This window comes from Danio rerio, chromosome 16 (genome assembly GCF_049306965.1).
Source record: "Danio rerio strain Tuebingen ecotype United States chromosome 16, GRCz12tu, whole genome shotgun sequence".
Lineage (NCBI taxonomy): Eukaryota > Metazoa > Chordata > Actinopteri > Cypriniformes > Danionidae > Danio > Danio rerio.
In genome coordinates this window covers 15,486,648-15,500,000 of record NC_133191.1, presented here as the reverse complement: position 1 = coordinate 15,500,000, position 13,353 = coordinate 15,486,648, and the positions used below count along the sequence as shown (strand labels likewise).

General features: G+C 38.2%; 1 protein-coding gene across 1 annotated transcript in view; it reads right to left on the bottom strand.

The window, feature by feature from the left end:
- Positions 1 to 10,912: 10,912 nt before the first annotated feature.
- The window catches only part of mtbp (MDM2 binding protein), a 46,395-nt gene continuing 43,954 nt past the window's right edge, over positions 10,913 to 13,353 (bottom strand). Inside the window, exons 21-22 of the mRNA XM_003200157.7 lie at positions 11,273 to 11,338; positions 10,913 to 11,173 (exon numbers count right to left, since the gene is read on the bottom strand). Of these exons, the coding sequence (XP_003200205.2) occupies positions 11,135 to 11,173; positions 11,273 to 11,338 (105 nt within the window). The 3' untranslated portion in view covers positions 10,913 to 11,134. The remainder of the gene's footprint in view (positions 11,174 to 11,272; positions 11,339 to 13,353) is intronic.

Here is a 13,353-nt window from a genome sequence, read left to right as displayed (position 1 = left end):
AGCCTTAAAAGGCATAAATCAGAGCAGAAGGTCTTACATTTTAAAGTCATGCCACTAAATGCTGCATGCTTTGGGAAAGAAAAAAATCCATTAAGAGTTTTTGTCTTGTTTTCTTTCTAAATAAGGATTTATCACATTATATGGATTCAATTACTTAAAGGGATAGAAGACCCCAGAATAAAATGGTTTGCTCCTCCTTGACTTGACTTGGTTCTATTGAACACACAGGAAGATATTTTGAAACATGTTAGAGACATGCAACCATTGACTTCTATAGTAAAAAAACAAACAAACAATGGAAGTAAATGATTACTGGTTTCCAGCATTCATTCAAATAATATTTTGGAATAAGTCAAATGTAAGTAAATGGTGACAGAATTATTATTTTTGAATTATCTATTGCTTTAAGATACTAATGCTAAAAAAAAGTGTCAAACACTCCAGTGGGGTCACCATTTACAATAAGATCAGCCCAAGGCCGCAGCTCGGCAGAAATGTTCCATCCACGATCCATGCATGTACACACCTCTGTTTTCAAATAAGCCTCAATTAGTTTGATCAGATATGTTTAAATAATGGTTGGAACTAAATTTAGTTTGGCCCTCCAGGAGCTTAATTTGACACCCATGTTTGAAAGCAACACTATGCAACTCTCTCTTGCAGCTCCTCCTTGTAGTATAAGTGCAACTGCAATTCAAGTGCATTACCCTGAGAGGAGCGCAATTGTTGACTAACCTGACAGAAATGGCATAAACTGACACCCTATTTGGAAACAATATCCACTGACCAAAATAAATAGCTTGTGTTACACTACAGTGCATCCAGAGAGTATTCATAGCGCTTCACTTTTTTCACATTTCTTTATGTTACAGTCTTATTTACAAATTGATTCAATTAATTTATTTTCTCAACTTTCTACACACAATACCCACAATGATAATGTAAAAAAAGAGTTTTTGAAATTGTTGCAAAATTATTAAAACTAAAAACTAAACATATTCACAGCCTTTGCTCAATACTTTGTTGATGCAACTTTGGCAGAAATTACAGCCTCAAGTCTTTTTTAATATGATGCCACACGCTTGGCACACCTGTCTTTGTTAATGTTTGCCCATTCCTCTTTGCAGTACCTCTCAAACTCTATCAAGTTGGATAGAAAGTGTCAGTGTACAGCCATTTTAAGATCTCTCCAGACATGTTCAATAGGATTTGGTTCTGGGCTCAGGCTGGGCCTCTCAAGGACATTCACCAAGGTGTTGTGAAGCCACTTTGACATTGATATTTTGGAGATGTGCTTTGGGTAATTGTCCTGCTGGAAGATGAACCGTCGCCCCAGTCTGAGGTCAAGAGCACTCTGAAGCAGGTTTTCATTCAGGTTGTCTCTATACATTGCTGCATTCATCTTTCCCTCTATCCTGACTAGTCTTCCAGTTCCTGCTGCTGAAAAACATCCCCACAGCATTATGCTGCCACCACCATGCTTCACTGTAGGAATGGTATTAGCCTGGTGATAAGCTGTGCCTGGTTTTCTCCAAACGTAACGCCTGGCATTCACTCCAAAGTTCAATTTTAGTCTCATCAGACCAGAGAATTGTGTTTCTTATGGTCTGAGAGTCCTTCAGATGTCTTTTTGGCAAATTCCAGGCAGGGAGTGTCTGGCCACTCTACCATACAGGCCGTATTGGTGGATTGCTGCACAGATGGTTGTCCTTCTGTAGGGTTCTTTTCTCTCCACAGAAGAATGCTGGAGCTCAGACAGAGTGACCATCAGATTATTGATCACCTCCGTGACTAAGGCCCTTCTCCCCCGATCACTCAGCTTAGATGGCCGGCCAGCTCTAGGAAGAGTCCTGCTGGTTCCAAACATCTTCCACTTACGGATGATGGAGGCAACTGTGCTCATTGGAACTTTCAGAGCAGCAGAATTTTTTTTCTAACCTTCCTCAGCCTTGTGCCTCGAGACAAGTCTCAGAGGTCTACAGACAATTCCTTTGTCTTCATGCTTGGTTTTTTGCTTTGACATGCAACCCTGGGACCTTATATAGACAGGTGTATGCCTTTTCAAATCATGTCCAAATAGCTGAATATACAACAGGTGAACTCCAATTAAGCTGCTGAAACAAATTTGCAACCATTTAAAAATATCTTATTTTACACTGTCATTATGGGGGATTGTGTGTAGAATTTTGAGGAAATAAATGAATTTAATATATTTTAGAATAAGAAATAAAAAAATGTGGAAAAAGTGCTATGAATGCTTTTCGGATGCACTGTATGTTCCTCAAACAATCACAATGCAGCCAGTTACCTCTTTTAGCTTGCGCCTGTCAAATACAAATTCATGTTTCAGCTCATGTCTAATCAGTTGATTTTTTTCTACACTTGCTCTGACAAAACCCTCTTAGGTTTCTTTGGTGGGCCTGTCGTTGCATTCTTGTTGGTGTTGGTTTTCTATTAGATTATTACATCTCACAGTTAGCTTTTGGCTAACTTCAACTATAGGCCAGTCTTAATTCCAGTCCTCGAACCCTTCACCTCGCACATTTGCTCTCCTTTAACACACCAGATTCAGATCATGAACTTGTTAACAGAAAAATCCATAAACTGATCTTTGTGTGTCAAATAAGAGACACAGACAAAATGTGCAGAGGGTGGTTGCACAACATGCAGCAGACTGCACTGTTCCACTCATAGGCACTATATATGGTCCTAAAGTGTCTATGGTTCCGCTGGTTCCATGGTTCTGGTAGCTGAAGCAGCAGAATTAATCTAGCTAAACGTTATTTTACTGCTTAAATCATTTTTAAAACATTAGGTTCAATAATTTAAAAATAGTTTTAGGTGTTTACAACAAGCCTACTTGCCTAAGCAGACTTATATATTCATTTTTTTTTTACTTTATAGAACATTGTTGGCTTTTACTCCAGTTATAACTTGCCATCAATGCAGTCCCCCATGAACCAAATGTACCTGTATGACCCTTTTTCTGTTTGCAAATGCATCGCAGTAGATCACAGATGTCAAACTCAGTTCCTGGAGAGCCGCCGCTCTCCACAGTTTAGTTCCAACCCTAATTAAACAGACCTGATAAAACTAATTGATTCCTTCAGGCTTGTTTTAAACCTCCAGGATAATGTGCTGAAGTAGGGTTGGAATTAAACTGTGCAGAGCTGCGGCCCTCCTGGACACCCCCTTTGACAACACTGCAGTAGAAACTATGAATATAGGCTGGCAGACATGATGCCTTGTCAGCAAGGCATTCAACAACCTCTGTAAACACTACAAACTGTGTTGACATGGATTTTAAAAATTTAGGGGCTTTGTAGAAGAGCTATATGCTCCATTGCAGGAACTAGGACAATTTTAGCTCCAGTAATGCCATTTTGGGGTAACAACTGGCTCCTACTTCAGACGGATCAAAAGGTCTAATTCACCACATCAGGAACTATAGGGACATAATTATATACTGATTGGCGGAGTACATGGACACAATCAAAGACTTACACATTCAAAATACTAACATTCATCTGTGGCATTGTCTTTTTTCCCCTCACCCATGACTCGCTATGTAGCACTGCTAGTTGTCATGAGTTATTGAGTCATACATTTTGCTTCTTCACTCACATACTGTACCTTATCCATGTTTCATCTATATTATCATGTAAGCAAGTAAATGGTCCATGGGGAAGAATTTCAAGATCGAAAGGGATTCCTACTCCTGGAATATTCGGACTTATATTAACTGTTATTCAACTAACAAAGTTTTTATTTTTATTTAATTTATTTTTTGCCAGGAAATGACACAGGCTTCTCCCAAACTACAAGACGATGTACAACACAGGTGTCAAACTCAGTTCCAAAAGGGCCGCAGCTCTGCACAGTTTACTAATTGAGTCCTTTAGGCTTGTTTGAAACCTACAGGTAAGTGTGTTGGAGCAGGGTTGGAACTAAACTGTGCAGGGCTTCGGCCCTCCAGGAATTGAGTTCGACACCCCTGATGTACAAGAAGCATAATTGTGGATTTTTCCCTCAAATTTTAGATACATTTGAACAAAAAGCGGCATGTCCAAATGTGTTTATACCCTTTTCAAAGAGTATACAAGACCTTCTTCACAGTGAAAAATCTCAGCAGAAGTGGTCAGGGAGAGAGAGAGGGAGAGAGAGGGGGAAAGAGGGAGAGAGAGGGGGAGAGAGAGGGAGATAGAGAGAGAGAGAGAGAGAGGGGAGAAAGAGGGAGAGAGAGGGGGAGAGAAAGAGAGAGGGAGAGAGAGGGAGAGAGAGAGAGAGAGAGAGAGAGAGAGAGAGAGAGAGAGAGAGAGAGAAAGGAAGAAAAGGAGCCATTTTAGAGTGACCATTGGGATCTTGGGTCACCTACCCTACAAATGCTCTTCTTGCCTGATCCCCAGATTAGCAGACACAGGATGCATCTGAGCTTAATTTTGAATGTCATGGCTGTGAACACTTATGTGCTTCTGGATTTTTAATACATTTGCAAATATTTCAAACCCATTTCTTTCCCATTGTCATTATTGGCTATTGTTTGTGGAATAATTCATTTAATCCATTTGCAATAAGGCTGTAATACAACAAAACGGAAACAAGGAAGCGTTCTGAATACTTTCTAGCTGCACTGCACTGCACTGTTCTGTAAAGTAAAAGCTGAGTCTGACATTCACACATTAATTTAGCAGATGCTTTTATCCAAGCCGACATACAAGTGATGATATAAGAAGCACTACAAATCATCAAAAAGTAGCAATATTTAAATGCTATGACAAGTCTTGGGTTCATTTAGATTTTTATTTTTCTCCATGTGGGTGGAGAATGTGTCCTACAGGTGAAGCACACTCAGAAATGCCCAATACATTCCCAGAAATTTGAATTGTTTATAAGAAAGTGACTGCAGCTGTGCTGAACAATTAAACCACTGAGAATTGATGAAACAGATGCGTCTTCAGATGTGTATTTAAAATGGTCAGAGACGTGAAGAGTTTGGCGAATCATTCCACCAGGACAAAACATTAAAGATGCAAAGCCGTGCATTTGGTTTTATGCCACTTTTCAGATACACAAAGTGCTGTTCAGCAGCAGAGCGCAGGGTCTCGCCAGGAACATACATTTGTAGCAGTGGCCTTAAGTAAATGGGTGCAGAGGCAGCGGTTGTTTTGCAAGGGAGTGAGAGTGCCTTGAATTTGATTCGAGCTGCAATTAGCAACCCATGTAGACTGACGAATAAGGGTGTGACATATGTTTAAGACCACTCTTGCTACGGCATTTTTAATCAGCTACAGAGTCCTGATGGTATTGGTTGGAAGGCCAGCCAAGAGAGCATTGCAATAGTCCAGCCTGGATATAATAAGAGCTTGTTCTTGTTCTGGAGTTATTGTTGAGGTGCCCAGTTGTATAGTGAAATTTAAATAATAAATTGGCTTAATCATTTGAATAGCCGGGATTATCCTTCATCCAGCAAGAAATCTGTGCTGGATACCCAGGCAGTAAGAGTGGAATAAACAACAGGAATAAAGAACAAATCCACATTGCTTGCTTTTTGTGTTTTCTTTGAACTGGCAGAAGTGTTTTTTTTTTTTTTAACAATCAGCTACAGAACTATAAAGCTTTTTGTTATACAAAAGAAAAACAGAATAATGAAAAATGAAACTTTCTAATTAGGATACTTTCAAAGGGTAAGCTGCCCTCTCCTAAACAGCAGAAAAACAATAATTGTCTCTTAAATGTAAGATTCAGTGAGCTTAAAATGTGAAATCTCTTCATGAAAATGCAAGCCCTGTCCATCCATAACAGCAGGTGCAGTGAACAACAACTGTTCAGTCTTGTTCATGAAATCAGAAACTCATAGTGATTTGTCTACACACGAGACAGAATCTTATATTTCCATTGTTTTTCTATGTAAAAGGTTGACGGATGTGCATGACCGTTAAAGACTGGTGTCTTCTGCAGCATCTAACATGAGCGCCCATTTTTTTTTATTTGAAGATACAACAATTTCAACTTTTAGGCTGCATTTACACGGCACTGTTCAAGTGACTCAATTCCATTTTTTTCCCCCATGTGGCAGAGATCGGATATGGCCCATGCATGTTCATATGTGGTAATTTATCCGATATAAATCGGATCTGTGTTCTCGTATCTGCAGTGTAAGCAGGTAGATTGGCTTTTCACCTGTCAATATGAGTCGAGCGTCATTAAAAACTGTAGGAAATGACGTCAAGTCTGACACTTTTTTTTCAGAACAGACTTCAGCAGAGTCCTAAATAGGTATTTAGGTATGTTAACGAGAGCAAGAGAGGGAAATGTCCGCCCCGTAACCAATATAAACCAATATAAACTAGTGCATACATCAAATGCATGAATCACGCCATGGACATTACATTAAGATGCATAAAGGTTTAAAAAAAAAAGAGCCTATAAATCAAAAGAAGATGGCCAAATGAGAACCTTTCTGTCATAAACTATAACTATATAAAACAGCTTGTCAAAAGCTGCGAACAGATAAGGAATAGAGAAAAGAGAGCTCTTTTATTATCAGCTGTTAGTCAGCGCCTGCTCTTTTTTTTTTTTCTAATCATTGCACCTTTGCCATGTGCCGTATAAATGCAGACGATAGGATACGAGTCACTTTTAAAAGATGAACCTGGAGGTGGGAAAAGCATTAGCCGTGTTTCCACTGTTGTACCTAAAGTGAGCAAGCCAGGGCCAGTCCTGTTTTGACTGTCACTTCCAAGTATTCCATAAAACACCTTTTAGGCTAGGAGTCTTTTTGCTAATGATCGCCCTTATGTTTCATTTTACATGTAAGGCTGTAGCATAAAATAATAAAGTAGTTTTAATTTAATAAGTCACATTTCTTTGCTACGTCGATGTCGACGTCGATGTTTCATTAACACATATAATAATCTTTACACAATATATTAAAGAAAAAGCCAGTAAAGGTTATTGAGAGTTTTTGTCAAAGTTTAAAAAGTGTGTTTGTGCATGAAACGATTGCATTATTTAGATGCATGTGTGTGAGAGAGCGGGTAAAAGAGCGGTCACTTGACAGCTATGTTGATGCCGTGAGCGGCTGAGTTTTTCTATCTGTATTTATTTATTTTGGAGATGATACAAAATATGAATACAACAGAAAAACGTAAAACTTTACAAATTACATGTCCACTTTTGTAGGCTCAACACAATAGTGTCATATAGATAAAATAGCCTAAGCCAGTGGTTCTCAAACTTTTTTGATCAAGTACCACCTCAGAATAAATTGTCTCTCCAAGTACGACCATAATGACCAGTATTAAAATGTAAAATACGCAGCTGAGCAGGCCCAGTAAAGCAGCAACAGCTCAGCACAGTTTAAAAACGTTGCAGAACTTGTATTATTATCAGCCACTTTAAACATTATAAATAGTTTGAACATTAACACTGTACTGTGCTTATATGTACAAGTTGTATATATGTATAATATATGTATAAGTTATTGTTTAAGTTAAAATGTGCTTTCATAGGTTCATTAAAATGGTAGGCTACTGTTCTTAAAAAAAATTAAAAACTGCTGTACTTAAATGTAAAGTGTTAACTAATAGTATCCTATTCATCAAAATGGAAATGTTGCTTGGACCTCATAAATATAGGCTATATGTCATTATATTCATATATGAACCATTTTTGATAAATTCTGAAAAAATATGTTGCAATAACATATGACATATTGCATTCCTCTGCATACCACTAGAAGGAAGCTCGCGGACCACTAGTGGAACACGTACCACAGTTTGAGAACCACTGGCCTAAGCTATTGAAATTAAAGAATTACAAATGTACATCAAACAAAAAAAACATTAAATAAATAAACCAATATAAAAAAATCAAAAGCTATGACAATGTTGGTATATATAATACAAAGAAATTTAACCGTTTTAAGTGATTTTAAACTTTCATTTTATAAGGCCTATCTAAAAAAAAAAAAAAGATTTTAGATTATTTCTAAAAACATTAAACAACAGAAGAGTTTTTAAATATTATTTATAACATATTTTTATATGACGATATTAATCAAATCATGCAAACAGAGCATTTTTGGGTGAGTGAAACCATTAGAAACTAGGCTGCCTTCTTTTCTGTCATCCAGTCCTGTGCAGTGCTGCTCTACAAATGGATTGAGAAAAGCTGCACATAAAAATTGTGCTCTATGTCCTCATACAAGTGTTTATGTTTTTATTTTACATGGAAAAAAATACAATTTTTTTAGTGGATAGCTGCTGAGCTCATCCTGAAACACTTAACACTTTCTGTTACTTAAGATAACCTATGCAACATTCTTAAATTATTCTTTTAAAAAAAGGGGAATTACCTGTTAAGTGTCCGGAGCATTTGAGCTGAATGTTTGGCGACATCTATCAAAACGAGGATGTTAAATACATTTTACATCGAGTTATTACCAGAGAAACTTACATTGTGGATAGCCGCTCCCTTCATCACCCCTTCGTTACTGGTAAGAGCACTCGATTCATGATGCCAACAGTCGGTCGATGATTAAACAAATATAATGAATGAAAATACTTGTGCGTACACAGTAACGTGTCATTTGTTTGTTTCGGTTGTCTTCATTGTAATTGTTTCGTGATGACGCGATAGTGTGCTTTATCTGCCTGCCTGATTCCTGCTGAACTGGGCAGGTTGTCTGACGTTTAATTCGGGGGACTTTCAGGGGGCAGGGTTTGCGTGACGCGCTGCAAGCTAGTAGCCCGACAATGGAAACGCAACATGATTTCAGCCTGACAGCTCAACCTTTCGGCCGATTGGCCCAGCCTGGGGCAATAAAAGCCCTGGTTCGCACTGGCCCAACAGTGAAAATACGCTATTGAGAGGCTCTGTTTACAGTAGCAAATTGGCATGGCAACATGGCGGAACCATTTTTGAGCATCCCACATTTTCTGAAGCAAATTACGCATTCTGTGTAAATGGCAGCTGAGATGCTGCAATGCTGTGGTGTTTCTTGCTTAACTCCAGTGATTAGCACATCTGAGCTTGACTGTATGTCATTGAAGTGTTTGAACCAACTGTGACCCCCATACTGTCATCGTTTCGGACTGATACACCCCCACTAGGCAGCAATTGTCAAATCATCGGGTTGAGAGGTAGAGTAGGATGTTCTCAGCTTAGCAGAGCTATTAGAAGCCATGTTTCCAAAATACATACCCAAGTGATGCCATGCAAATGAAGAGGTTCAAGAAAAAAGCCTTGAGGCACCCCAGTAGTAAAATGTTGCCCCTGTGATACTTCACCCCTCCAAGACCTATCTGGGTTACTGTAAAAGCTGAACCACTGGAGAGCAGTTCTTGAGGTACCTTTGTATCGTATCGTATCACAGGGTTTTGTGGTTCACCATAAGCAGCTAATAAATAAATCCAGCAGCATGCGCAATGAGAATTTGAACACAGCTCTTGCGAGTCTCAAGGGTTCCACAACTGGGAGCAGGGTAGTTTCAGTGTGGGTCGCACTTGACTGGATGATAGAGGAAGATAGCATCTAAATGAGTAGACATGGTAGAGCAGATTGTGTTCAGTAGCAGTGTTAGTATCTAGCATTGTAAGGTCACTGGTTGGAGGAAGTGTAAATCTTCACTCTTCCTAAAGGCATTCCTATAACAAACATTCTCCAAGTTTCCGTGGTGCAAACATGCTATTATTAGCCCCTTTCACATTACTGGAATGACTTTACCAGTAAATTAAAAAAAGCGCTCACACAGGCAAGTATGCTCCCGAAAAGACCATTCAAACATCCATTCCAAAATACCGGAAAATTCTGACATCATTATCCAGAAACGACCTCTAATCGGCTGCGCTAGTATTTGTAAACATAGAAGGGGTCGGGCTTTTGTTGATGGTTTCACAAGGGTGGCACAAGGGTTAACAGAAAAAGCCGGGCAAGGGCCAGCCAACTGAAGAGCACCAGGGCCCGATTCAAGCACTTACACTTGTCAAAAGAACCAGGAAAAGCTCCTGGGCAAGGTTCAGATAGCCGAGTGTGAGTGTGCCCTAAAATACTTCTGTAATTAACCCATGATTAGTTCTACTCTTTAGGAATAATGGTATTCACACTTCCTCATTTCCAGCTTAAGTTACAGTAAAATATACCCGCTGAAAAAGTTTTGAGTCCTGAAAAACCTTGTCATCTTTTCTTTTTTAGTACAATAAGCTCTTCTTAGAACATCAAAGAAAAACTGATCTCTTATTATATGAACCTCTTTAAACCAAAATGTCAGAATGGAGAACAAAGTAAGATGCCTTAACACATTTTAGAAAAGTGCGTCAGACTAAAATTCTCCAATTGAACAGCGTAGCAAGTGAGTTCAGATTGCATGTTGCCTTCGAGGGCTCTCAGGCCAGCCAGTGTAATGTGTAACTCCCCTCCCTCCTTTCCCATCACCCCTTTGGGCACCCAGGAGTGAGAACAATGGCCCTGTGTGGGACTGGAATGTGTTCGGCAACTTTGCCAAAGAGACACCCTCAACCTTCTACGAGCAGGGAGACCAGGAGCACTTACTCTTCATGACCTTGGCCCGATCTGACCTTTTTATCCAAATGTAGCAGTAATTTTGGGTCAAACTACTGAGATTGTGCAGCACTGATAGCTTGTGTGTGATTAGGAACAACAACATAACCACAAGCACAAGGGAAATGATGTGGTGTTAAAACTTTCATGTGTTCTTTGTTTCACGGTCGAGTGGTGATTTGAGTGAACTCTGATTACTGAAATGTGATCTGGACAGAAACGCCCTCTGACTGATTTTCATCATGCAAAACAGCATTTCTCAGAAAACGTGCAGCCTTATTTGGTTGTTTGTCAGAGCTGGATGCTTTGAGAGTTCATGAGTCTTTCCAAATGAAAACCATAAAAAATATAGAGTAACATTTTTAATACATTCAAATATTTCACATCCATAAAACAATAAAATGACAGAACTCTTCTTCCATGATTAATGATCTATAAAAGTCCTACAAAAGCATTAGAAGCACTTTTCTACAAGCTTCGTTTATTTATTTTGCAGCATCATGTTGTTGTTGTTGATGTACTTATCATGACTGTCCAGGTTTACCTTCAATGTTTCTGAAGAAAATGATTCTGTTTATCTTTTAGATGATTTCTCCACAACCCAGTCAATAACCTGTATGCAAAAACAGTTTGGATATAATTAATGATGAAGGCATATTACAAAATCAAATCTCTCAGGTGGATCATGAATCTTGAAAAAACTCTGTTTTACCTGTTTGACATTGTTACAGGCTGCCTTTTTCATTTCCTCATGAAGGCCACGTGAGGTTTTCAGATCCTGTTGTGAAAGAAGCACAGGTTGCTGAGGCATAACGGCTCGGTCAAGGGCATTGTGCAGGCCAAATATGTGCAAGTCAGGTCACAATTATATATACAGTGCACAGCATACATGAGTGCACTCGCTTTAAAATGTTTATTTTACACATTTCTCTGTGAATGTAGACACATTTGGGAGCATTTAAAACAAGTTTTATTAAACTGTTATATTAATTTAAAATAATAGTTTGGTCACCAAACATCAATAGCCATATAACTACCCCACCAAGAATTTCCTAATGTCCTATGCATTTTTTTTTAATCAACACATCCCATAATTTCTAAAATATCAACCTCTACCAAATGGTTGACATGTCGGTTTATGGTAAAATAATGGGAATTCATACATATACCATGAAAAATCTAAAAACATGAAGTGTAAGACCAATTTATATATATATATAAAAAAAAAAAAAAAAAAAAAAAAAAAACATTTTGAATACTAAATCATCTTTATTTTTTAAAGTATGCCAAAAAAGAAATCAGATTCTAATTTAAAATGTTTTGTTAATGTTTATTATTTTACAAAAAAAAAATTTGGGTGGGGGGTTAGGGGGGGGGGGGGGGGTGGTAACAGTATCCAGCTGAAAAAGACCCTCCACATCAAAAGCTGCTGTTCCAAAATATTTTAAATGTTTCTTTAAATAAAATTCATTGTGTTCAATTTGGGAAAAAGCTTTTACCCAGACATTTAAAAACAACATATTTTAGAGCCCTAATTACAATACCATAATACTGTTAAACTGTGAAATCTTTATCCAAGTTTATCAAATCCTCAGTATTGTATAACAGCCCATGCCTAATATATACTTAGGTCTTAAAGGTACAGTAGTATAAAAAGGCCGTCTCTCTTTAATTAACCCTCTGGGGTCGAAGACCGCGTATACGCGTTTTGACCTGTGGTGGCGTCAAACTACTGAAATTAACTTAAATAACACTTTCAGTTTTGATTGTACAGATAAGATCAATGCATCCATTGAATCTGTTATGTGTCTACTTTTTGTTGTGTACACTCACAACAACAACAAACGTGTGTGCTTTTGCAAAATAAGGAAAACAAACAGTGTAGGCATTCTGTTTTCTCTCTACGTGAACTGCTTTTAGAAACGCGTCGGTAAAATGCGCTAAAACTCCGCGAATACAAAACACCCAGATGAGAAATGTATTTCTAGAAAGCTTAAAGTGTCTACTTTTAAACGCAGCTATGCATGTTGAAAACAAACATTGCTTGATAAAGTAATCGTTATGAAACTAACGCTATGTCTAGTTTCTCAGTCTGATCTCATTCATTTTAATGCGACCATGCCCACAGGGCATTGTTATAACAAGCGTCTGAAAACGCGAGCAGACTGTGATCAGATAAACACGTCACTAAAATGAAAGGAAACTCGGCAAATAGTCAACAAAGATTATGATTTATGATATCTATATAAAGCTTGATATGTCTACTTTTGCATTAACCAATTCAAGTCGAAAACAATTTATCTCTTTTTATGTAATCCATATAAAAGTAAGGGCTGGTACGGATTCTCCTATATCACCTCATTACAGCAGCGTGGTCCCGCCTCTCAGTAAGCGCGCTTCATATGTAAATCCAGATGTGAAAACAACGGAGGTAAAGGACCAGTGGCAAAGAGAGCTAAAGTAGTCAAGAAGAAGGCCAGCGGTTACAATGAAATACTGCTTTTTTCCTGCGCTGCTCCCCATCACAGGATACCTGTCTGCAAGGTTACATTTCTAACCGTCCTTTGTAAGTTTATTCTTTAAATAATTACTGTGAATACCGAATGAGAGGATGATAACTTGCGCCAAAAGCTGCTGTGATGCACGCGACTGTTTAAAAGATTTCATTATCGCACATGGTGTGTTTTCACCTGCGTTCTTTTGCTCACAGTAATTTTTGTTAATATGGATTAATTATCATTCTTTAAAATAACATTGCTCTAATATGAGATTACCAAAACTAACTCAGAATCT